We start from the raw sequence: 25,093 nt of genomic DNA, 5'->3' as shown, positions 1-25,093 counted from the left end.
ATGCTCAGTGCTCAGCTCAGGGAGGAGAGGGAAGAAGCTACCTGGGCTCCATGATAAGGCCTTTGGAGTCCTGGTCATCCACAGGAACAGCTTCAATGAGAAACCAACAAGCCAGTTGGGTTTAATAGTGAGATCAGAGAGGTACCAGTGATGGAGAAGCAGGATTAAGGGACTGGGTATCCTAGTAAGTGATAGAAGAGGGCTGACACCCTAAACTGGGAGAAGTTGTCCCTCTGGATGGAGGATGAGAGCTGCAGGAGGGCGTTGGGAAGCCCCTCATCAGACACGGTGACTTGCATAGCCCAGTGCTTGCTGACCCGAGGCCTGAACAGGGGCTTTTACTGTGCATTTGTGTAACAGGGTGTGCATTTCTTCACAAAGGGATTTTTGCTTAATCAGAGGCAGGTCACTTGCTCTAGCATTGATACCAGGGCAGACCAAGTCATGTCATGATGATGTGACCAAAAAAAAAAAAAGGAGAGGGAAGGCAGGCAGGCCTACTTTCCTGTGTTCATACTCTCCCCCTTCTGAGTAGATCAGTGACCAGAATATAGTGCTCTGACCAAGTCCATGAGGGTCGTGTTCCGAATCATGGGCCTGCTCCATGGATCATGGGAAATGACTGCTGAAGAGCACAGCCCACTCCCCCCTGGAGCACCTTTGGCTATCGAGGTTCAGGAAGGAGTGGATGGCACCACCCACTCTCTGGGAAGCCTTAAGTGACCAAGTGCTACTTTTACCAAGTTTTTCATCCCCTCTTTAGGGAGCTCCAGCGGCAACTCTTCTCCAGAGTACCCCCGGAAGGAATTTGGTATGTTCTCTCCTTATTTTCAAAATACATGTTCAAGAGGGCAAATGCCCAGGAGATAGGGTGGTAGCAGGGGACATCATGAGCTAAATGACTTCTTCTAAAGGACCTGACCTCGGATGACCTGTTGTTCCCTTGTTCTTCATCCTGAAGCACCTTTAGAGGACTATCAGTCACATTACTTGCTGTCATAAGCATTTGCTCATGACACTGTTAAAGGGTTTATACAAGGTTCATGCTTGGACAGATACTCCCTGAGGCCAAGCAGTAATTGTAGGGATTCTTCCTTCCATTTGAGGCACAGAAAACTGCCAGCAGAGAGGAGCAGTGGTTACCATGCCCAATGCCCAACATCCCAGCCCCTCCATGGCAGCCTAGTTCAAAGGGCCACATCACATGCCTAGTGACAACCTAGGCTGCACATGGTTCATGGTCATAATATCTTATTGTGCAATGAATTAATGATATAACCATTGATGATTCAGTGATTACCATTTTATTTATTTATTTACACTGGGGAAACAAAGGCAGGCTTTAGTGAGCAACTTAAAGGAACAATATGGCAGCCTCTTAAAACATTTAATTGGTACAAGTGGATCATGCTCCCAGATAGAGTGACTTAGCTAACAACAGCTAATAGCTAATGGTAGTTAGTGTCAACTAACTCTAATTTTGTGTGTGTGTTGGTGGGGGCAAGAGGTACCGGAGATGGAATCCAGGACCTCATATATGCTAGGCAAGCACTTTCCTACAAATCGACATCCCCAGGCCTCATTCAGTGACTTCAACACCTTAAATGTGCTAGGACATCACAAAATGTCCTCATCTATTGAGCATTCACTATCCGGAAGAGCCCCTGTCTGGATATTAGACACACTATGAAACTACCTCCATGACAAAAGTATTCTGCATGCCACTCCTTACATATACCTAAGATGACATTTCTCTGTTTCTCAGCATCATCTTCAACCCGAGGACGGAGCCAAACACGAGGTGAGTGCTATCCCTGGCTTCAGTTCATTTATTTGAGGAGCTTTTTCTGAGCAGCTAACGTGAGCCAGCCTGGAGCCAGGCAGGGTGAGGCAAACAGGAGAATAAGAGATGGTTTCTGATGTCCACTTAACACCGTAGGTTTTAGATTTCTCTCACCAATGCCTGAGAGACCACAGAGAAAGGAGGGAAGCTTGGTCTGGCCATTGTGAAATGGAGAGGGGCAAGGGCATGGTTGGCGCTGCGTGCAACAGAGCTTGCTTGCTTAGTCAGCGGTCTCTGGAGGAGGTCTCCAGGTGCCTGGGGGTGTGCAGTTGGCAGGTGGAGTGAGTAGAGGGATGTCCTCTTTTTAGCAGCACTATTTTTGGGAAACTTAGGTTTCCCAATCCCAAGACTTAGAAATCTCACAATAGCCCACAGATTCACCCACTGCTCAGAGCTCAGCGTCAGGGGCTATGATCCTGGCTCCTTCCCTCACAGCCTCTCCGTCTCTTCTCTTGTACAGAGAGTGAGATTCGAGTTCGACTGCAGAGTGCGTCCCCATCTACCAGATGTAAGTGACACCATCTTACTGCAAAGGATCCAGGAAGCCTTGAAATTCAATCACATGTGAATGTAGCATAATGTCGCATTGTGGGCTAGTGCTGAATGTGTGTGTGTGCTCATGAGCATGCCCTTAGTCATAAAACATCTGTAAAGGCCTTCTGGGGGTTGGGCTCTGGGCCAGGTATTGGGGTTAAGTTGCTAAGTAAATTATGGTCCCTGCTGTTTAGGTGTTCGTAGACTAAAGGGGACATAGTAGACCAGCCAGTCACCACTGCTCGGTGTGGCCAGGGAGCAGGGAAGAGCTGCTCCACATCAGCCCAGGGGATGGGCACAGGTGCCAGCAGCCAGAGAGGCCTTCCTGGATTAAGTGTCCCTTAAGGGAGACTAAAGTGGATCAGAGTTAAGCTTAGAGGATGGGGCCAGCATGAGACATCCAAGGAACATCTCAGTCTGGTGACACAATGGCAGAGTTCAGGTTAGGGAAGGGTCAGAAGTATATGGGCTTGAACTTCATCTCAGAGATCAGACATTCCCCACTCTCTGCATTGGGTACATTAGACTCCTGTGGCTGTTGCAAGAGGGTATTTGACAACATTTTGAAATGAACCCAACTTTTAGGGCAGGAGCCAAATACAAGGAATAAAAGAAGGAAGAGCTGGGATGATGGTTTAGGTCACAGATAGGGGGGTTGCCCACAGAGTTTAGCAGCTGGGGTCAGGGGAACTGACTCCAGGCCTGATGCTTTGTCACAAATCCTTCCAGGCATGGGGTGTTGAGCTGAAAGGATGAAACTTTCCAGGCCAGGGAGGGAGGCTGGGCCCCAGCACCTATTGTCCCCTCCTATGCGCTACCTTTGTATGATGTCTCCCTTCTCTCCTGTCTTCCACTTTGGGAGGAGGTCCCAGGAGCTGGCTCCATTGGTTTACCTGGCTACATAAAACATCATCCAGACAGACTTGAAATTAGGTCACACATAAATGCAGCACAATGTTTTAAGAGTTCTGGGCCACAAATTCCTTTTGACACTCCCAGACATACAAGGTCAGGACCTGACATCTGAGGTATCTTGAGCAGGGGAGGGGATTACTGTTTGTTTCAAAGGAACGATCTAATTAAGGGTAGAACAATCTGATCTAATCTAAAGTTCTCTATCTGCCTGATCCAAGATGACCATGTCCTCCAGCTACAGAGTTACCCCAAGGTGTCCGATGAGGTCTAATTAGAAAATATCTCCCCAGGATGCTGATCCCTTATGAGAGGCACTGTATTTATGAGATTATTGATATTACAAAGTACCAGGTTGATAAATCCTGTAAATTGGGAATATGCAAAAATTATAAAGCTAACCCAAGTCATGGTGTGTGATGTCCTCAAAGTTCCTCCCACTGCAGTTGGACTCAGGAAAGAATCCTGGGCCTGAGGATTGACTTTGGGATTCTTGTCCAGGGACAGAATTGGATGATGTGAAGCGTTTGCTCAAGGGGAGCCGATCAGCAAGTGTCAGTCCCACCCGCAACTCCTCCAACACTCTCCCCATCCCCAAGAAAGGCACCGTGGAAACCAAAATGGTGACAGCAAGCTCCCAGTCAGGTAAGCATGACAGCCCCCAGGCTGCCATGAGGGATGGGAACATGGCGGCAGGTTTATTCTGGCTGGAGAATTTCACTGTGCTCTGGCACAGACCTTTCTGACATTTCCAGAGACCTGCTCCTCCAGCAGTGTGAATTTGTGGGCCACACATTTCTTACCAGACTGTTCAACCATCCCACAGGCACTCAGTGGCCCAGTTCTAAATCCTAGAGATTGTCCCCCAGAAGGTTTCCACATTGAATGTGTTGACCAGGTTCCCCCAGTGAAGAGAACTGGGGAAAGTTGCAGTGTTTTCATTCATTCTCTAGTGACAATATTATATGCCTCCTCTGTGCCAAGTGCCAGGAATTGAGGAAAAGCACTGAATGAGAGAGACATAGCCACTGTCCTTGTGGAGATGAAGGTCTCTTGGGGAAGTCAAAGAGGAAACAAGGTGTCCCCAAGTGTTTACCAAGAAGTGCAAGGGAGGTTCTACAGGTAACAGGGAGACAAATGAGCAGGTCTTTGGAGGGAGGTGAGGAAAGAAGCCAAGTCAGCTCCAACAGGAAGCTTTCCTCTCATTTACTCCTGGGCAATAAAAGCCTGGAGACCCTGACCTTCCTCAGATTTTTCCTAAGGAGCAAACCTCAGGGTTCTCCATGGCCTGGCTGGCCAGCTCGCTCTCAAAGAATGATGAGGCAGAACTGGCATCAAATTTGAAGAAACACAAAAAGGCTTATCAGGGCCAGTACTTGCAGATCTGGTTTGCACACAGGAATATATAAGGAGAATTTGACCAGAGAAGCTCACCATCTTGCAGTGTGTCCTCAGACCTGAGGGCTCCCCGGCCAGACATACTGCACCCTTGTCATGGTGCCTGGAGGTCTACTGAGATTAGCTTTGAGGGTCTTATTTTTTGCTCCTAAGAGAATGGCTCCCTGCCATCTTTGAAGATGAAGGAGCCAGCAAAGGACTGATAGGCAGATCATTGGTGCAGACAGCCCACCAGGAGGTGAGGAACAGGGTTTAGGAGAAAGGAGTAGACCCCAAGGAAAAATTAATCTTCATATTTCATTAAGAGCTGGCAAGAATTTCTAATTGAAAAGAACAAGTTTTTAATCAACTCTGAGATTTCAGTCAAAAGTAGCCCCAGGCTGCTCTGGACTGAGGGAGCTCCTATGGGACCCTCAGTGCTAAACCCAGGAAAGTCCCAGGAAGCAGAGCCAGCTAAGTCCCACAGTAGGGAAATATTTATTTGTCTCTCACTGGAGCAAGCGTGTTTTTTTTTTTGCTCCCAGCGTCAGGGACCTACGACACAACAATCCTGGATGCCAACCTTCCTTCCCATATGTGGTCCTCTACTTTGCCTGCGGGGTCCTCCATGGGGACCTACCACAACAACATGACAACCCAGAGCTCATCTCTCCTCAACACCAATGCCTACTCAGCAGGATCAGGTAAGTGGCAGCTGTGCTCACTGCTCTCATCCACAAAAATCACAATCGTCCCACCTCTACCCTGGAGCTGAATGACTCCTCGGGTATCTGCCATCCTTAGGGCTCCTGAGAGGTTTCTAGAACCAAGTGTCTCAAGAGTTTCTCACTGGAACTTAAGTTCAATTCAGTCTAGAAGGTATTTCTTCTGCTGAGCCCCTAGTAGAGAGGAATATACAGTATAAGATATCAGAAAAAATATATAAGGATAAAGGATATCAAAAATGGATGCAGGAGAATTGCATCACTCCATGCAAATTGACTCTGGGATCTTGAGCAGTCATTTAACTTCTTTGAGTTTCAGAGACCTTCTCTGTAAGATTGGGTCACTAATAGGAAAGACTTTGGCTGAATCCACTGTCTGATCACCTGTTGACTGGAACCCAACAAACACCATAGGCTAATGTTTGGTTCCTGCTGGAAGGCGAGAGAACTGGATATTAAAGTTTTTCCTAAAAGCAAAAATGTACCAAAATATAAAAATCCAATCCTGGCATTTCTGCTGGTATTGCCACAGTATCCAAGTCTCTGCCTCTGCTCTGGGTTGAACATCCCTCTCCCCCACCTCTCCCTCTCCCCATTACAGTCTTTGGAGTTCCAAATAACATGACATCCTGCTCTTCCACTCTGCACCCAGGACTCAGCACCTGCTCCTCAGGTTAGTGTCACCATCTTTTTTTTTTTTTTTAACATCAGAAATTTATTAGTTGCTCAAAACATTACATTGATCTTGACATATCATATATCATACATTTGTTTCAAATGGGGTATGAATTCTTATTATTCTCACGTGTACAGATTGCAGGATCACATTGATTATACAATCACATTTATACATACTGCCATACTAGTGTCTGTAGTGTCACCATCTTGAATCACCTTTTCCTGGCTATTGACTTTAAAATATAAGAATGTTCTTTCCTGAGGAAAGTAGAACAATTTCTAGAGAGGATGTCCTTTCTGCCCATGAGCACGAAGGACTTTTCCCCATGCATTCTGTGACCCATAGCAGAGACCACAGCTGCTTTTAGAAGCTCAATTGCAGATAAAGCTCAGGATCCCAAGGAGAAGTTCTAAGGGAAGGGGGCCCAAGTCCATGCGGATGTGCTCATTCTGTGCTGATCCTTTATTTTCTGGGAGAGTTGGTGAAATGGAAAAAAATGGACTTAGTGAGTCATAGCTTAGGACATTTTCAGGGTGAAAAGCATTGTTAATTTAGAGGATCTTATTGTAGGTCTTTTAAAAAATATGGTAGTTCAGGGCTGGGATTGTGGCTCAATGGTAGAGCTCTCGCCTAACACGTGTGAGGCTCTGGGTTCAATCCTGTGCCACATAAAAATAAACAAATAAAAATAAAGACATAAAAAAAACTTTAAAAGATATGGTAGTACATCAGAAGAACCACACTGTGGTAAATAATGTTACTACTTAGTTTCCAATGCAAGCATATGACAATTTTAAAGAAACATTTGCTTTCATATGTATCAAAATAATCCATATGGTAATAAGTTGCCAGTCTTAACCTTTTTGAAAACAATCTGCCTTCTTCCTGTGATATTGCTGCTAATAAATATGACAGGTCTTCTTTACTTACTTAGCTAGTATAGCTACAAGTGCAAATTTAATGATCAGATTTCTAATAACTCCAGTTGACTAGGATTCCTCCAAAGTCAGAAGACCCCAGTTTCATGCTTTTACCCCCTTTCTACCTTTGAATTTTGTTTTGCAAATATCTGACTGAGCCAGGTCCCCAGGAAGGGAGAGCTAATATTGATCTTGAGCCCCAAACACTAGATAGGATGAAGGAACAGAAGCTATGACTAGGGAGGAGTGGGCTTCTGGGCATTGGCCTTGGAAGTCCTAATGGGGGTGAGAGGAATTCCATGGGTTTGAGTCAGGAAAAGAAAGAGCTGAAGGGAAAATAAAGAGACTTTCACATTAGTGTCTCTCAGCCCCAATGTCTGTATCCCATGTCCACGGCATCCCACACTGTATACCACGTCACTCCAGAGTGCTACAGGGAACAGAAAACCCTGGGGATATTTTAGGATTTTGAGAAACACAGCAACATTGAACCCTGTGTGAACTACTACTGTTAAGTTGTGTGGACCTAACTACTCAGCAAATGGGACTGTAAGCGAAAGTTGCCCTGGAGTGGGGAGGTGGGAATATTTAAAAAAAAAAAAAATACTGTCACTAAGAATAAGGTGAGGGATCCAAGAAAGTCTGAGAATTTGTCATCTGCAAAGATACGTGTCTTGAAAGTGTTTGGGGGCTGGCATTGTGGCTCAGTGGTAGAGCACTCACCTAGCACATGTGAGGCATTGGGTTTGATCCTCAACACCACATAAAAATGAATAAATAACATAAAGGTATTGTGTTCATCTATATCTAAAAAAGAAAAGAAAAAGAGAAGAAAAGAAACTGCTTGGGGGCTTCCAGGAGGCTGCCACAGCGGGGGATATCCTCTGTGCACTCTGGTCTGACCTGTTCTCAATCCCTCTCACAGTGTTTGGCATGCAGAACAATCTGGGCCCCAGTTCATCTGCTCTGTCCCACAGCACGGCCACTGCCACCACTTCCACAGGTTCGTAGTAGCCGAGGTTTGGAGGTCAGGGGTGGGGTCATGACATCTCTTTAAGGCTACAGTTCACATATCCCTTTTCAAAAACTGAATTTGAAGGACCAAAGGGCCTCTGCAAAGCAACTGACCTTTCCCCAAATGGCCCCTCCCCAACTTAGAGTTGTCAATCTTGCTCATTCGCTGGCTGAGACATGAGTTCAACATACAGGGGAGCCTGTCAATGGTATCTCTGCCCTGTGACATGTCACCTGTATACCCCGTGTATCTCACAGCCCAGTGGGTCAGGTCCCTGCTCCCTGCCCACTCCTTGGCAGTCCACTGGCCCTACAAATCGATCAGCTAGTTTATTTTATGGTGCACCCCCCAGGCTGCTGACCCTGTGCAAACCTGCAGGGAGGGAGTAAAAACAAAAATGATGTAAGACTCAGCCTTGATTTCAACTTGCCTGCTGTTCAGTTAGAGTGGAAAGTCCAGCACACGGGAAAGGGGGATCCTGTAAACAGCAGGAACTAAGTAATGTACAGCACAAAATAGGGGTGCAGAAGGAAAGAGGCAGAGGACTTCCTGGAGGAAGTGGCCTTTAAAACACCCTAGAAGGCTAAGGAAGATTGTACCCAGGAACATTCCATCTAAACCCTCCTTGCTTTCTCTGTGGCTGGAGAGGGTTGATTTCACAGCTGCTGATCTCCCTGGGGAGGCTGCCTCTCTGCCAGGGCTGATCAGGCTGCTCTAGAGTAGCAGGACCCACTCTCCCACACTGGCCCAGCTCATCAGTGGTCCCTTTTTTGCAGCATATGGTGTGAAGAAAAACGTGCCCCAGAGCCCTGCCGTCGTGAGCACCGGCGTATCCACCACCTCTACAGGTGAGAGCTGTTTCTAGCTGCCACAGGTCAGGCTGGCACATGGAGAGAACTGCCCAGCTGTGACACGCAACGTATGATACAAGAGGAGAGAGTCCCTGGGTGTCCCGAGGTCCACAGACACAACCCCCCACGGATGTTTCCATGAGATTCAGATTCAGAGATGAGCATCCCTGCGTTTGCCTGGGCCTGCCTGTCCCAGGAGCAGGAAGCTCCGTGCTCCACAGCTGCCTAGGGTCTGGCATCACCCTTGCCCGGAAGCCCTTGGCCTTTTCCTGTTACCTGTAACCATCATAAGACCCAGGAGCCCCTTGGAAGCTGCCAGCATCCTCTCTACTTCCTCTAGAACCATTATCAACATGGGCTCCCACCATTGTTGTGGTCCTGGTGCATCTCCTCCCATTCAGAAACCCAGAACTGCACACTTGCTAGGCGAGCGCTCTACCACTGAGCTACATCCACAGCCTTTGTTGTTATCTTTTGAGACTGGGTCTCACTAAGTTGCTGAGGCTGGCCTTAAACATGTTTTCCTTTTGCCTTAGCCTCCTGAGTAGCTGGGGTTATAGGCATGTGCCAACACACCTGGCTAACATTCTTTTTTTTTTTTTTTTTAATTATTTATTGAGCACCTCCTTTGTTTCAGACAGACACTATACTAGGTGCTGGGAGAGACAGTAAGCTGGCAACTTTGGTGGAGTGAACAGATGACAAACACATAGACAAAGTATACAAGATAATTGGAGAAAATGACACAGATTTTAAGGAAACAATGAGTCACGTGGGAGAGATGGTGAGGGTGGAATGCTTTAGATGCAGTGGTAATGAAAAGCCTCCCTAGGAGGGTAAGACAAGCCTTCCATGCTTGTTAAGGAAGGACCTGCCTAACAGGGGGGACTGTGTGGTGAGGCAGCTGCATAGACCACTCACCCAGTACTTCTGTCATTGACACAACCTCCCGATGGCCAGGCCCAGCCAGGCAGGGTGGGGTGCTTTGGTTCCAGAATGCTTCATAGCACCACAGTCAGTGAGATCAGGAGGCTCTACATGCACTTGCTAATCTCTTTCTTTTTTCTGCTGCCTTCTTCTTTCCTCCTCCCTCCCTCGATCGCTTCTTTCTTCTCCTTTCTCCTGGCTTCTTCCCTCCCCAGCCTCTACCACCAATGTCCAGGGCGATGACCTCTTGCACAAGGACTGCAAGTTCCTGATCCTGGAGAAAGACAATGTGCCTGCCAAGAAGGAGATGGAGCTGCTGATCATGACCAAGGACAGCGGGAAGGTCTTCACGGCCTCCCCTGCCAGCATCGCTGCAAGTACGCCAGGGTCCCCCACCCCCCACGACTGGGGCTACAGGAGAAAGGCAAATGGTGAAGGAAATGGTGTCCTAGTAAGGTGGTTTCAGACAATGTAATCATGAAGCCACAGTTTTCCCATTCTAATGAAAAATGTCTGCCTGAATGGAGCCTGAATGCCAACCAATGAGCCAGGAAAACTCAGGCAGAGCTCCCAGAGGGGAGCTTCAACTCTCACTTCAACTCTCACAAGCACCAATGGGGGAAGTTAGCCCCAGGAAAGCTGGGCTCTCTCCACCAGAGTACCCTTGACCTCCCCAAGCAGCAAGGAGATATGCAACAGGCCGGGAGGGGCGGAGAGAGAATACTCCAGATTGTCATGGGTTCTGCGCACAGCTTCTTTTTCAGAAGACACCCTGAAAAAAGAAAAGCAGGCTGCCTACGCTGCTGACAGTTGCCTGAAAGCGGAAACTAATGGTAAGAACCAACCTGACCGCTGTTCCCCTTGACTTCAGTCAAGCCACAGTTCATTTTTCTTAGTCTTCTGAGACTTTGATACTCAAAAGGGGGGTTCCAGGAACCAGCAATTGGCAGTACCTGGGAGCATGTTAAAAATACAAGTGAGACCTTTATACTCAAAAGTGTGAATGTTGGAAATGCAAGTGAGACCTTGATACTCAAAGTGTGGTCTCGGGACCAGCAATACCTGGGAGCACATTAGAAATCCAAAATCAAGCTCTGCCCCCTGCACTGTGTGGGAAGCTGCATATTAACGAGTTCCCCAGGTGGTGTATATGTGACATTGAAGAAAAGCCCTTCCCTGGCTTGTTACATGGGTATTTTTTCTCACTTTATTAGTTCTCCCATGATTTTCAGAACTGATCAAAAAATGCTTTGTAAAGCCTGGGTTATCATCTTCTCCTCTTTCACGTTCTCCTTCTGAATTCTTTCTTGGGTCTCCACATTTCTTCTCCAAGTCCTGTAAAATCTCTCCAAACCACTGATTTTAGGGAACTCAACAAAGAAAGGGAAAGTTAAGCCATGGAGCATTTTAAAATTTTTATTTTATTTAGCCATAGAGCATTTTAAAATAAAGTAAAATAAGACAGCTACCATTCCAACAGGGCAGGAGACTAACCTGACTTCGAATCAGCAAGGTTAGTGATTCCTCATTTTTTAGGGGTGGAGCTAGGCTTTTGACCTTTTAGAATCTGATGAAAACTATGCGCAAATTCCCAGGAAATTCCACACATGCTCACAGCAACAACAGAGACTCACTCACAACCCTCCTCCAAGTCTGTCCTTGCTGGATTTCCCAGTTCACACTCCAACGTCCCAACCTGTGCTCCTGTGCTGAGTCCCTTAGCCAAGATATCAGAGTAGGGATGGGGGTGTAGCTCAGTAGTAGAGTACATGCTTAACAGAGTCCTGAGTTCAAGCTCCAGCACCAAAAAGAAAAAGAAAAAGAAATCAGTCATATCCCATGAGCACATTTATTTTTTGAATAAACAATGATCTTCCAAAAAATGTGTTGAGGTTTAGGGTTTAAGGTTGTAAGAGAGTTAAACACTATCCATTCTTCCACCATTACATGCTTGGCCAAGCCATGCCTTCATCAGTATATTTTTGCAAATACCAGCCTCCTGAGGACTGAGTTGCTGGATGTCCCTGGAGGTGCCTGAGGGGCCAATTGACCTAATGTCCTAAACCTCGAAATGGGCAGCCTATGGGCTCCTCCAGTTTAAAAACTCAGGTCTGAACTTGTGTTTGTCTTTTTAGGAGACTTGAAGACCATATCCACAAAGGGCAAGGGCACCTCCGCAGGTGGGTGAGAGTTGGGGACCCTGCAGGGACAGGATCCAAGGGCTGGTTATACTTGGTCAAACAGATTACGGCCCCTTGCCCGGAGCCAACACACACTTGAGCCACCCAACTTGGGCTCCCTGTGGGCACAGAAGGGAGGGAACATGGTAAAGGTGGGAGTGAGCAGGCTGTGGGCTGGTGGTGGCCTTAGAAGGAATGTAGCTCAGGGGACGTTGCTTTGCAGACCCCACCACCCCTAACTGGCAGCCACTATAAGACCTAAGGTCCAGGGTCTCCAACCAGGGCAGGAGCAACATGATGGGGCTACTCTGGGTCTCTCCAGAACCTCCCACATGGGCCCAGGAGGACACTAAGCCAAGCACACTCCTGCCCCCTACCCTTTTTTTTACCTCCTATCCTCACCTTATGTAGGAGCACATTGAGTCTTACCTCCCCAGTAGTTAGAGAACTACAAGCCCTGAAAAAAAAATGGTTTAGGTTTACTGGACTAAATGTAACTCTAGGCACTGTGGAGATCACACAGAGTGAGCTGTGTCCAGTGGTCCTGAGATGGGGGAGCTTTAGATTCAGGCCTAATAAGATGCAGGAGGTGTGGCTTTGAGATGCGTCTTTGCTAATTTTTTTTTTTTTTTGACACTTATCTCATCTCACTCAACAACCATCTGATGAAGTAGGGAATCTTTTAACTACATTTTATAAAGAGGAAACTGAAAGGTTAAGTGACCTTGTCAGGGTCACACAGCTCTAAACCAGCATTGTCAGACTTCTGCTCCTCACCAGCCATGGCCCTGTGTTAATATGGAGTTGCCCAGGAACTTTGAAGTCCCCACTCCCACTCAGGCCCACAGGAAGTCACCAAAAGCTAGAGACTTTCGAGGGAAAAGAACAGGAGCTGCCTGCATTCACCCCACCTTCCCTGTCTCTTCCACAGAACTGCACCGCTATGACCGAGGCGGCGGTGTTGGTGGAGGTGGAGGCGGTGGTGGCGGGGGACTGTGGGGGGGTGCACCTGCCTGGTGCCCCTGCGGTTCCTGCTGCAGCTGGTGGAAATGGCTGCTGGGCCTGCTGCTCACCTGGCTGCTGCTCCTGGGACTACTCTTTGGCCTCATTGCTCTGGGTATGTGCAAAGGCCTAGGGGCAGGAGCAAGGTGGCAGGGGGCCCCCAAGTCCCTTCAGAAGGACAGGCATCAGAGAGTGGTCCCAAGTGTCAAGGCCAAGAGGCTTGAGATCATGGGCGCAGACCTGGTGTTCCTGCAGATGAGGACACTGAGCCCCAGGAGGCACCTGGCCATGGTCATGTGGCCAGTGAGCTCCTGGTCCCTCCCCACCCTCCCTGGACCCATGGCAGCCTGCTGTGTGCATTTGGCTGCCCCTCACAATAAGGTCATGTCTTCTCATTGCCACCTTTTCCAAGCACCTATGGCTATGTTCCTGCCATCTCTCACTCCACCTCACAGGAGAAGAGAGGGCAAGCTTTGGCACCCAGCTCAGGCGACAGGCCAGGTTTCTGTAAGTCTCTGGGAGGATGCTGAGGAGCTCATCCTCCTAGTGGCCTCCACAGATTGTCTCTGCATAAGTAGTTCAGCAACTTGTGCCTAGCAGAATGAATCAGCCCATGGCTGGCTCCCCACGCGGAGGCTCAGGGAGGCAGGCACCAGGTAGAGCCCTGGGTTATGTCACTGGTGTCTGTCCCCTCCAGCGGAGGAGGTGAGGAAGCTGAAAGCCCGCGTAGACGAGCTGGAGAGGACCAGGACCAGCGTGCTCTATTATGAGGACAAGATGGAAAGGAGCAACAAGGACCGCCTGCAGGGAGCCGCGCCCGACCTGGGTACAGGCATAGACAAAGCAGGACTGGACATCCCCAGCCAGGAGGCACTCTGGCTGTTCGTGAGGAACAAGCTGATGATTGAGCAGGAAAATGGTGAGAGTTCAGCCGGTGCAGGGCCAGCTCAGCTGAGCCTCTTGCTGCTTTGTGTGGGTGAGTGGGGGGGACCGGGGCCACCACTCAGCAGGCTCTCAGCCTCTCTCCCCCCACACCTCTCCATATCGCTAAGAGGCAGGTGGTACCAGGACTGGGATCCCATCTAAAGAGAATTGTCTGAGATCACTAAACCCCGTGTTAATTCTGACTCCTCAGGTAGCTTTGGTTTCTTCCCATGACCCCCTCTTATGTGCAAATGAGGGACATAGGAGATGTGACACTAACTCAGGATTTACTTTCTCTCTCGTAGGAAACCTCCGAGGAAGCCCTGGCCCTAAAGGTATTGCAGTGGACCCAGCCTTTCCCGGCTCTCATTCCTGCAGGTGGATTCTCTGGGTGGATTATTTTGTCCTTTCTCCAAACATGGAGATGAGACGCTGACCCCGCTGTGGTTCCGTTGGGAGGGCTGAGAACTGTCTTTTGAGTCAGAAGATCTTAGCGTGGGAAGCGACCTACGCAGCCTGTAGGAGAGTTCTGGCAGTGTACCAAGGGACACAGATGGAGACGGAGGGACAGATGGAGACTGCCATCCCATTGCCTTGACATATGGCTTCCATATTGTCAAACAGCTGTAAAATACCAGGGAGAGAATGGCCCTTGGTTCCTACCGATCTCACAGTTTTCATGCCTTTCTCGTTTTAGGGGACATGGGAAGTCAAGGCCCTAAAGGTAAATATCACATGGACATTTTCACCTTTATTATTAGTGAGGGTTGATGGTTTAAAGTAATCAGCATGGGTCTGAAAACCCCCTTCATAACGAGAAAAGTGATTGACATTCTATGAGACAACTGCACAGTGAGGAGGAGGAGGTTTCCAATCCGGGTGACCCTCACAGGACAGAGCAGCTTTCCTTGATCCTCTGACTGGGGCTGATAAACTTCTGTGTGTTTGGGAATTGCCACAAGATTGCTGACCCCACTCCCAGAGTCTTAGCAGGTGTGGATGGGGTGAGCAGTCTTCAGTCTGCAGCCAGGACTGCAGTAATGCTGAGGACCACCACTCAAGAGGACAGGGCCACCCTTTGTCCCCAGATCCATCTTGCTTCCCAATAGACCTGAGTGCAGGAATGGGGTTCCTCCTCTTAGTGGCCCTCTCCCTCTCTCTACCCCCTCGTGACTCCCTGCCCACCCTCCCCTATGCCCTGGCTCCCCCGCCCCCTTCCCCCAGCCTACAGTCCAACCCTGATGGGGATAAGTGGGGACTGGTGGTTCCAGAGCCCCTCAACCTGCAATGACCGGGTAAAACACTGGACTCCGGTTACATCTGAAGTGCAGAAAAATGATAATTTTTTGCTCAAAGTGTGTCCCGTGGATCTTAAGGGACATACTAGCACTAAAACTTTATATGTTGTTTATCTGCAATTCAAGCAGAACTAGACATCTATACTACCTTTGCTAACTTTGGCAACTCCACTTGAATCCCCCCAAGGGCTCCTTTCAGGTCCTCTGACTGACATCCCTTTACCTTTGTTTCTGCAGGAGATCGAGGTCTCCCTGGGACTCCAGGTGTGTAACCTCCCGTGACCTCCCTCTGCCCCGGGTGGTGTTAGTGCTGCTATCTCCCAGCTGCCTGCTTCCAAAGGACACGGGGGCTGAGGTCTTCTTGTGTATCCACAGGTATCCCTGGGCTCTTGGGCCACCCAGGTCCAGAAGGACCAAAGGGACAAAAAGGCAGCATCGGTAAGAGCCTCTTTTTCTATTTATTCATTTGGGAAACATTCATTAGGTGCCTGCTGTGTTCCTGGCCCAGTTTCAGGGAACATCAGTTAACAAAGAAGAGAGGCCTCTGCAGCTGTGTCACTTCCATTTGGGTGGGGGGAGACAATAAGCAGGGTAGGGGACCAGTGTGAAGTGGGAAAGACTGAACTGGAGGAGGACGCTAGGAGTCAGGGCGGAGGGTGAGTTACATAGGGAGGTCAGGGAGCAAAGACTTGAGGAGAGAAGGAGCCAGGCGCCAGATCTGGGGAAGCATTTCAGGCAGGGGACGGCCAAGGCCAGTCCCAAGGGCAAGTTCAAGGAGCAGTTCAAAGAGCTCCAGGAGGCCAAAGAGATGGTGAGAAGAGTGGGCCATTGGGGCCCTGAGACCAGCATAAGATGCCAGTCTTTCCCGGAGCGAGCTGAGAAGCCATGTGCAGGTTTGGGGCAGAGCTGGAACATAATCTACTCACATTTTAAAAGGTCACTCTGGCTTCTGGATTGAGCCAAGACTGCAGGGGCTAGTGGGGATCAGGGGCCAGGGAAGAGGCTCCAGGCCAGAGTTCTGTCAGTGAGAGGTGCCTATGGGACCCAGCCTAACTGTGACACTGGCCATTCCTATCTTTAGGAGATCCTGGCATGGAAGGACCCATGGGCCAGAGAGGGCGAGAGGGCCCCATGGGACCTCGTGGTGAACCAGGGCCTCCTGGGTTTGGAGAGAAAGGGGACAGAGGTAAGAGGCAATTCCTTCACGGGGAGGTTTCTGGTTTTGTTTGTTTGTAGTGGCCGGGGATAGAAACCAGGGCCTCAGGAGTGCCAGGCAAACATACCACAGCTAAGCCACACCCTCAGCCCCGTCCTCCTTCTTTCCATCTGTCCCCTTTCCTCCTCCCTTCAGTTGAGCACTCTCCTTGAGCTGGGCCTGTGCCAGGCCCTCTGGAGACAGAAGACTAATCCTGGGGCTTGAGACAGGATATGGTCCAGGCCTAGGGCCTAGGAACAGCTGTGATTCCTGGAACCCAAAGGGGCCTCAGTGAAATGTCCTTCCCCAGCAGGATGGAGGGAGGAGGGAGGTCACGGTGGACAGCTGAGGGCAGGCTGGGCTTGTCAGACAGCACAGCGGGGTGGGGTTCAGCCCTGTCAGGGCTGGAACTCAGCAGGACAGAGGGCAGGAAAGCCCCAGGCATAGGCCCAGCACTGTGGGGTGCTGGGGAGCTTTTGTGATTTAGATCCTGAACCCTGAAGCTGTATTGATGTGGGGAAACCAAGACAGACCCTAGAAATCCTCTAATGCCCAAAGACTAAGCAGGAAGACTTATTTTTTGTTTCACTCTCTCTTAAAAATGTTTCTCAACCAGACAGCCAATATTTTTGGAGTGCCTCCCAGGTGCCAGACTTCATGGAAAATTATGGCTTGGGGGTTGAAACGGAAGGCATTTTTTTTTTTCTGATTAGTGGCCTCAAAGAGGCACCAAATGGATCCTGGACAAATGGCAGGGAGGGAAGAGACACTGTGGACTGGGGGAGCAGCCGCCTCGGAGGAGGGCTCTCTCAAAGTGCTTCTTCCTCCTTTTCTCCTCAGGAGCTACTGGTGAAGCTGGTCCTCAGGGCCCTCCTGGTGTCCCGGGTTCTGTGGGTCCAAAAGGTATGTCCGGTGCCCAGGACGGGATCCAAGCCAGACCAGGGAGGAGCCACATCTAAGAGGATCACAGAGAAGCAGGCCCAGGGGTACCAGACAGAACTGGCCCCTGCCTAAGGCAAAAAAAAAAAAAAAAAAGAAAGAAAGAAAGAGAGAGAGAGAGAGAGAGAAGGAGTCCCTGAGGGTCAAGACTGGGCCTGTAACTTTAGCCCCATAATGGGGTTGGAGCCACATTTTCTTCTCTCCAGCGGCCACCTTGTGTGGTCCCTAAGCGGTAGATGGATCATGCAGGAAATCAGAAGTCGATTTTCTCCACTGACTGGGGCCCAGCTACACACATGAGAAGCAGCACATCTGGACAACCCAGGGAGAATGGGCCCCTTCTCACAGTGTGATGCCTATCTGGCCACCTGCCCTCTAACTTTTGTCCCAGTTTAAATTTCTTACTCTGACCAGGAAGGTGCAAGGGTCCCTTGACACTCTCCACCCTGCCCACCTGCAACCTCCTCCTAAGAAGGAGATTGCACTGGGATCCCTCCTGTACTGTCTCACGTGGGTCCTGGCAAGGACCCCCTCTGGGTGGGCAACACATACCCACACAGCCCTCAGCTGGAGATGAGCAGGAGCCCCTGCCTGCATCTGACTCTGCTGATTGTCTTGTCTTCTTCTCAGGTTCCAGTGGCTCTCCTGGACCCCATGGCCCCCCAGGTCAGTGTGCTGCTTCTTGTAAATTGATGCTATTTATGGGCAAAAGGCGGGGTGGTGTTAAAAGGAAAACTAAACATTTTTCAAATAAAATAAGCAATTACAGGGTTGGGGATGGAGCTCAGTGGTAGAACACTTGCTTAGCAAACCTGAAGCCTAATGTCCCAGGGATAAAAATAAATAAATAAAAATAAATAATTAAAATCTAAATAAATGACAAATTAATAAGACAGCCTCCTGAAGACACAAAACTCAAATCTAGGCATGTGTCTCCTGCAGCTGAGCTCAGGGGCCCTCATGAGCTCTGTCCAGGTCTGGTCTGAGACCTGGCATGGGTCTCAGACTCACCAGCAGCTTTGGCAAAGGGAGATTCCCATCCTCCTTTCACCTGAGCCAGTGCCTATGCCCCACCCTGCCTCCACCCCCAAGAGCCAAAGAGCTCTTCCTGCTGTCCTGAGGATCTCAGGGGCAGCCAATGCTGTGCCTGGGTCCTATGAGGTGTTCCTGTGCCCAGGGCCTGGTGATCAGCAGGGTCAAGAAACTTGGGCCAGTTTAGCAGGGACATGGGGAGGAGCGCATGGAAAGCAGCCCTTGACTTGATTCTAGGGTGTGTGGACCTGGGTGGTGTACACAACTGTAGCATGCATGTGCACAAACACACGTGTGCATCCATCCCTTCCAAAGATGGGACACTCATCCACCTATATGCCTTCCTCTGCTGGCAGGTTCTATAGGTCCCCAAGGGCTCCGAGGTGAAGTGGGACTCCCTGGTGTCAAAGGTAAGCTGGGGGAGAAGAGTACATCATCCTGCGATCAAGAAGGAGGTCTGGGAGGTCAGGGGACGGGAGGTAGGGGTTGGGTCTGATGGACAGGTGACGCTCACAGCCTGTGCAGCCGACATATGGGAGAGTGGGGGTGATGAGGTCAGCATGGAGGAAAAGCTGTCTTCAGAGATAGACATTGACCCTTCTTGGTTGTCCCTGCGAGGCCCTTTAAACAAGGTGTCCATTTCCTTTTCAGGTGACAAAGGACCTATGGGACCACCAGGACCCAAAGGTATATGCTGTTCCCACTGCTGCTCAGTCATTACCATAGTCTTCTCTACTCCTGGGCACCCAGATGTGACCCCTGGTGAAGGGTTTGAGAACCCATAGGACACTGGCTCCTGGACCCTGGGACTGAGAAGGAATGAGAGTGTCCTCTTATCCAGCCCCTTGGGGAAACTGAGGCACAAAGAGGGGAAACAAAGTACCATCACCACATGTCCATGCGTAGTGAGGATGCCCATTCTGAGGTGTCTGTCCTCTGGTCTGGTCCTCCTTTGCCCAGGGCACCGTGTGTGCTCCAGCAGGGACTGGGAGTCTGTTTGTGGGTGGGACCTGACCCAACAAGAGCTCAAACCTGCTCCTGCAACTTCACCAACGCCACATTCCTACCAGTATCCTGCTGGTGGGAGCCTACAAGTGTAAGGAGAGCCCATGGGTCCCTGTGACTGGGGAGTCTGTTTTCCTTGCTCACAACTAATGACATCCCTACCTTGTTTTGTTTTAGGTGACCAGGGTGAGAAAGGACCTCGAGGCCTCACAGGTCAGTCCTCCATAGGAATCTACTTTAGTTCATTCATAACTTTTTAGGTCTATTGTTCAGTGGAGATGGAAAAAAATATAGAAGGAGACAGAATGTCTGTCTCAAGACTTTCAGGGAACTTGCCTTCTAGAAAAAGCTGAGAAGATAAAATAAGGCCATAAATGGGGGTTAAACACTCTTCAAAATGCACAGTCCAAACAATAGATACTTGGTATAAAAAGGGGGGTCTCTACTCATCTGTGACCCTCTGGACGAATCCAGTTGGGAAAATTAATAAGCAAATTCCAGAGTGGAAGAAAATGTGTGCCACTGCACCTGCTCAGACACTTTCCGCCTGCCAACTGGCATCATTAAAAAGGACATTGATGGTAATGATAATTTGACCACAAAGGTTAGCTTTCTGTTTCCAAGGAAATTGGGTTCGTATACAAGTCCCTTCAGATCAAGTGTGGATTCTGGGTCAATCTGTGCCTACTTCCAGGGGAAGCAGGGGTCTTTAGCCTTGGAATCAAAGCAGCAATTGCTTCCCACCTCCTCTATGTGGAGAGGAGGCAGGCATCTTGGGCTGTGGGAGGAAGTGGGCTCTTGCTACCATGTTCAAAGCACACATTAGCTTGCCAGCCTCCAACCAGCTGGTCCTCTGTCCTGTGCAGGTGAGCCTGGAGTGAGAGGTTTGCCTGGAGCGGTGGGTGAGCCCGGAGCTAAAGGAGCAATGGGTAAGTGTCCCAAAGAGTGTCTGCCTATTCCAGAGATCATCATGGCCCTGTAGAGATTCTTCTTCTAGAGCTGCCGCTCCAGCTCTCTTTCTCCTGCCAACCCTTTTGCAAGTCCCCTTCTTTGGTCATTTCTGGGTCTGAGGATTCCTCTGGGGCTCAGCAAGCTGCAGTTCTCTGAGGGTTTCCTCACTGCTCTTGGTCAGGCTTGGCAGGGTGTGGCCCATCATCCTGGCTCCTGCCTGGAAGCCAAGGCAAAGACAATGGAGGTCCCTTGGGACTCCCAGAGTCCCACTCCAGGATGAGCTTCACAACCAGATCCAGGTGGCCACCCTGTGGCTACCCTTTGCTGCCTGACAGCCAGGGCATACAAGCTGGCTGAGGACCTGCAGAGGACCAGGCTGGCTGAGAACCATGGTATCTCAGAGGGCTTATGCCCCTCTCCCCCACTAGGGACGCGCCACCTTCGCTTGTTCATTTCACCAGCTCTTGGCAAGCACTGACTGTTGGCAGGACAAGTAAGACACTTTGCTCCCTCAAGAGGAGATAAAGCTTACAAGAAGGGACAGGGTCCATGAAAGGTCCCAAATACTTTGGTTAGATAATGGAGGAAGAGATTTCTCCCAACCAGAAGGATGGAGGAGATGGCATTTCAAATGGCTCTAAAAACTTAGGAAGATTTTCATCCTGATCAGCGTGGAAAACAATCCATGCAGACACAACACGAGTAAAGACAGAGAGTAGAGGCACAGCCCGAAGTACACCATCTCAGATGGGGTTAGGATAGCAGATACCTGGAGCAGAGGAGACAAGAACTGGAAGACCTTGGCTTCCAGGACCTCAAGGAAATGAGGTGAACACTTAAGAGCACTCCGCCCTCGCAGTGGGATGGGAGCCCTGGACCACTCTCAGCAGGCACATAGACCGTGGCTGGCTTAGGAGAAGCCTGTCTCCAGAAGGTGGGACAAGGGCAGGCTCTCCTGCAGTCCACACCAGAGAGAGGGTTTGGGGGGCTCCCACCTGGGAGACCTCAAGCTCTGAGGCTACGGGGACAGGAGGGGAGTCACAGAAATAGCTCCAGGGGTCCATGGACTCATGAACTTTGCTTTTCTGCTTGCTCAGGTCCTGCTGGCCCTGATGGACAACAAGGCCCAAGAGGTTGGTTACTGATTTCCTGTCTTCACTCGCACCTGCCCATGTCTCCTATTCCCTGATCTACCTATGTCCCTGCATGGGTGCCCAGTTCCCTTCTTCATAATGCCACATGTATTTGGCATGTGGGAGTGTGCCTGTCCAGTTCTTGTTCCCCTCCTCCTTCCTGCCCACCAGCAGGACAGTCAGGAAAATCCCAGAAGCCTTGGCTCTGAGGCACTGGTGGTCAGCTCTCCTCAGGGAAACCCTTTCTCATTGTCCACGCTCCCTCCAGGTGAGCAAGGCATGACGGGGATGCCTGGAACCCGTGGCCTACCAGGACCTGCTGGAGACCCAGGAAAGCCAGGTAACAGGGCAGGAAGAGGGAGCCATACCCTGCTGGTTTTCAGGTGGAGATGTGCAGAGGTGTGTGGGCATCTGTTTAGGGGTGTCATGGGATCACATGTTGTGTGTATGTACATGAGTGTATACCAGTGCACCCTCACATGCCTTATCCCCTTTACCTCCAACAGCTCAGCAGAAAACTCACACAGCAGGTGGTGCTGTGCGTGGTGACTGCAGGGCCCTGGCCACTTAGAGCCACCAAGTGTGGCACTTGGGAGACAGGGATTAACAACTGAAAGCAAGGAATTCTAGAAAAGGGCAAGGATACTTAAAATTGCACACTCGAATACTGCCAGCTTGATATCTTGCTCCTTTGGGCCTTTCCCACTCTGTCCTGCTTTCCTGGGGCCATACCTGGTCCCTACCAGTCAGAGGAGAAAACCCTCATTAGAGTTTCCACTAAGGGCCAAGTAAGAGCAGGATCCTTAGGGCGGCAAGAAGAACAGATCAAAAAGAGCCCAGAGCCTGGCGTCGTGGCCCAGGCCTATAATCCCTGCAAATCTTAAGGCTGAGGCAGGAGAACCACAAGTTCAAAACCAGCCTCAGCAACTTAGCAATGCCCTAAGCAACTCAGTAAGACCCTGTCTCTAAAAAACATTCAAAAAGGGCTGGGATGTGGCTCAGTGATTAAGCACCCCGGGGTTCAATCCCTGGTACCAAAAAAAAAAAAAAAAGTCAAGAAAGTTGTGTGGTTACAGCAGGTAGCCATTCATCAGGGGTCACGGAGGGTAGGGGGACACCTAGCTGGTATGTGCAAGTGTAGCGCTAAGGGAAGGAACCTGGGGCAGTATTTGGGGGTCTGTAAGTATGTGTTCTGGTGTTCTGGGTCCTTGGCTCTCAGATTTCATAAGATTTGTGGACCCAAAGAAGTTTAGAATCAGTGCCTGAGGAAGCACTGGCTTGCTTCACTGAAAAATTGAAAGAATTGCTCTCTGTCCAGTGCTGGAGGGTCCTGAACACCCTAGTGTGAGGCTTGTCCTGTACCCACTGACCCCTCCACTGCTATGTCCACCTGCCCTGCAGCTGAGGACAGCCCTAGCACCTCAACTCTCACCCCTGTGTCTTGTTTTCTGCAGGTCTCACAGGACCCCAGGGACCTCAGGGTGAGTCATGGGGTCAATCCCATTTCTTTCCAGGATAGCCACTTTGGCCAGCACTTTTCTCCAATCACCTGAGAGTGTCCTCCCCTTTCCCCAACCCCACTTCCACAAGGAGACTTGAGAAGAGAAAGAAAAACATACACAGAACAGCCTAAGACACCATTCTGGTAACGATGAGGTTGGATGGCGTGCGCTGCTCTGTCTGACTGGTCTGTCTCTCCCGGTGCAGGAATGCTCCAGAGCAGCTCTGTGGGGGCTGCTGCTGGGCAGGAGCTCTGGTGATGGACACAGGCTCACGTTCCTCACTAGCATGGAGCGAGTGGCCACCGTCCCCATCTTATTTCAAGTTCTCGTTTTTTGTTCAAGTCCATCCTATAATTATCCATCTGGATTTGAGAAATCATCTGCACACTCAGCCCTTCATTTCCTAAAGGAAATTAGGCAAGGATTTCAAATGAAACCACACAGCAGGGTCCCAGACACTACATGCTCAGTGACATCCTCAGATGCTCAAAAGCGAGCAGGAGCACTGCAGGCCAGCCCCAGCCTGGGGGAACAGGGGGCTGTGGCTGCTTTGCAGGTACCAGGAGCTCACCACCCAGTGGGACTGGAATCCCCCAGAGCGGAGCTCATGGGCTCAGCCTACCTCAAGCCCAGCTTTTGCCCAATTTCCCAGAGACGGACCGGCCTCAGGGCAAGAGGCTCCCTCAGGGGCTGCCTGGGCTAACGCTGAGGGCCAGGTCGTATTTCTCAGGGCTTCAACCAGCAGCCAGTGTGGCTATGCTGAGTGACAGAGAGCGTGGTACTGCCCCAGGCTGTCTGGAATGTTGGGACCTTAATTATCCTGACTGACATGTTTTTAATCACCTCAGGACTTCCTGGGACCCCTGGCCCTCCGGGGACTAAAGGTAAGTGATTTTCCAAATGAGATGTGCTTTCTTTTCACTAGTCATTTTTGCAAAAGGGAGGCCCCTCTCTGGCCAGAGCCTGGACCAACAGTGGCATCTAGTGGCTCCGGCAAATGCTGAGAGATGGGAGCCCAATGGTCCATGCTGAGCAACCAGGCCCTAGGTCCTTAGGCCTCCTCCTCCACTCCACCTTCTCACCCCACACCAAAGCCTCACTGTTGGTTCCAGACAGTCATGGCAGGAAGAACAGGAAGGGAGCTGCCCACCCCCGAAACTTCTTATTCCCTGATTTTCCTTAAATGCCCCATTCATGCCTCCTCCCCCTTGCTTAGGCTTGGTCCCCAATAATGTGACTCTTAACCAGGCTGGAAGACATGGTTGGTCTTGTTCTTCACACAGGCCTCAGTGTGACCAGGTCCACCAGGTCCTCCTGAGAGGTGGCTCTGTGAGAGTGTTAGAATGCTATTAAAATGGCAAGTGCCCCGCAGACAAGCCTTGAGCAAGCCCAGAGATACACAGTGTTCCTTCTGTCCCTGTGACCCAGCTCCTGAATCCTGATGCTCTAGAGCTGTACTCTGTCATGAGGATCCCCTGGTGGGACCCTCGAAACAACCATTTTCCAGAAACTACTTCCGACAACCGATTGGGCCAAGGAGTTCTTACAGGATAAATAAATGTAACCCTAAAATAATGACAGCCGAGGTCATCTATCCCAGACATATCTGAGTCCATAGATTTATTAGTGAATGGATGAAAATGATTTCGTGAGCCCCTAACTACCCTCCTGTCCAATCCTCCTTGTCCTCCCCAGGTGAACCTGGCACTCCAGGCAAGATAGTGACTTCAGGTAGGAAGGTCTGGGAGGGCCCTCCTTATGGTGTCTTTCTCTTTCCTGTGTGGTGCACCTGCCCTGGCTCTGCCTTTGTGTCCTCCAAGAAGCACTGGTTGGGAAGCATGGCGCTTGGGGTGGGATGTGGCGGTGAGGTCTTTGGGCCAGCAGGCAGGCAAGGGGGGGCAGTTCAGAGGTAAAGAGAGGCACAAGTGCCAGCCTGCCTGGCCCACAACCTGCTATAGTTGCCGGAGCCTCAGAGCCAGAAAGTGGGGCTCAGGGTTCATGTGCCTTCTGTTTCCAGGTGGATCATCAACAATCACTGTCCCAGGCCCCCCAGGGCCTCCTGGAGCGATGGGACCCCCAGGGCCCCCAGGTACCCCAGGTCAGTCTGTTTTCTTGCTTTGCCCAATCAGCAGCATGCTGTGGTTGCATT

The 25,093-nt window shown here is 50.2% G+C and overlaps 1 protein-coding gene across 1 annotated transcript in view; it reads left to right on the top strand.

Moving 5' to 3' along the window:
• The window catches only part of Col17a1 (collagen type XVII alpha 1 chain), a 43,122-nt gene that overhangs the window by 5,250 nt on the left and 12,779 nt on the right, over nt 1-25,093 (top strand). The window contains exons 5-34 of the mRNA XM_076834353.1: nt 764-811; nt 1,766-1,801; nt 2,304-2,351; nt 3,791-3,934; nt 5,212-5,370; nt 5,993-6,064; nt 7,916-7,993; nt 8,782-8,853; nt 9,999-10,160; nt 10,536-10,616; nt 11,919-11,963; nt 12,895-13,080; nt 13,663-13,884; nt 14,195-14,224; nt 14,587-14,613; nt 15,425-15,451; nt 15,563-15,625; nt 16,269-16,373; nt 17,223-17,285; nt 17,952-17,987; nt 18,710-18,763; nt 19,005-19,040; nt 19,536-19,571; nt 20,225-20,287; nt 21,407-21,442; nt 21,711-21,782; nt 22,897-22,923; nt 23,793-23,828; nt 24,640-24,675; nt 24,962-25,042. Coding sequence (XP_076690468.1) covers nt 764-811; nt 1,766-1,801; nt 2,304-2,351; nt 3,791-3,934; nt 5,212-5,370; nt 5,993-6,064; nt 7,916-7,993; nt 8,782-8,853; nt 9,999-10,160; nt 10,536-10,616; nt 11,919-11,963; nt 12,895-13,080; nt 13,663-13,884; nt 14,195-14,224; nt 14,587-14,613; nt 15,425-15,451; nt 15,563-15,625; nt 16,269-16,373; nt 17,223-17,285; nt 17,952-17,987; nt 18,710-18,763; nt 19,005-19,040; nt 19,536-19,571; nt 20,225-20,287; nt 21,407-21,442; nt 21,711-21,782; nt 22,897-22,923; nt 23,793-23,828; nt 24,640-24,675; nt 24,962-25,042 — 2,181 coding nt within the window. The remainder of the gene's footprint in view (nt 1-763; nt 812-1,765; nt 1,802-2,303; nt 2,352-3,790; nt 3,935-5,211; nt 5,371-5,992; nt 6,065-7,915; nt 7,994-8,781; nt 8,854-9,998; nt 10,161-10,535; nt 10,617-11,918; nt 11,964-12,894; nt 13,081-13,662; nt 13,885-14,194; nt 14,225-14,586; nt 14,614-15,424; nt 15,452-15,562; nt 15,626-16,268; nt 16,374-17,222; nt 17,286-17,951; nt 17,988-18,709; nt 18,764-19,004; nt 19,041-19,535; nt 19,572-20,224; nt 20,288-21,406; nt 21,443-21,710; nt 21,783-22,896; nt 22,924-23,792; nt 23,829-24,639; nt 24,676-24,961; nt 25,043-25,093) is intronic.

Source organism: Callospermophilus lateralis, chromosome 15, assembly GCF_048772815.1.
Source record: "Callospermophilus lateralis isolate mCalLat2 chromosome 15, mCalLat2.hap1, whole genome shotgun sequence".
NCBI classification, from domain to species: Eukaryota; Metazoa; Chordata; class Mammalia; order Rodentia; family Sciuridae; genus Callospermophilus; species Callospermophilus lateralis.
The sequence above is the reverse complement of the archived record's forward strand: the minus strand, read 5'-3'. Positions and strand labels throughout refer to the sequence as shown.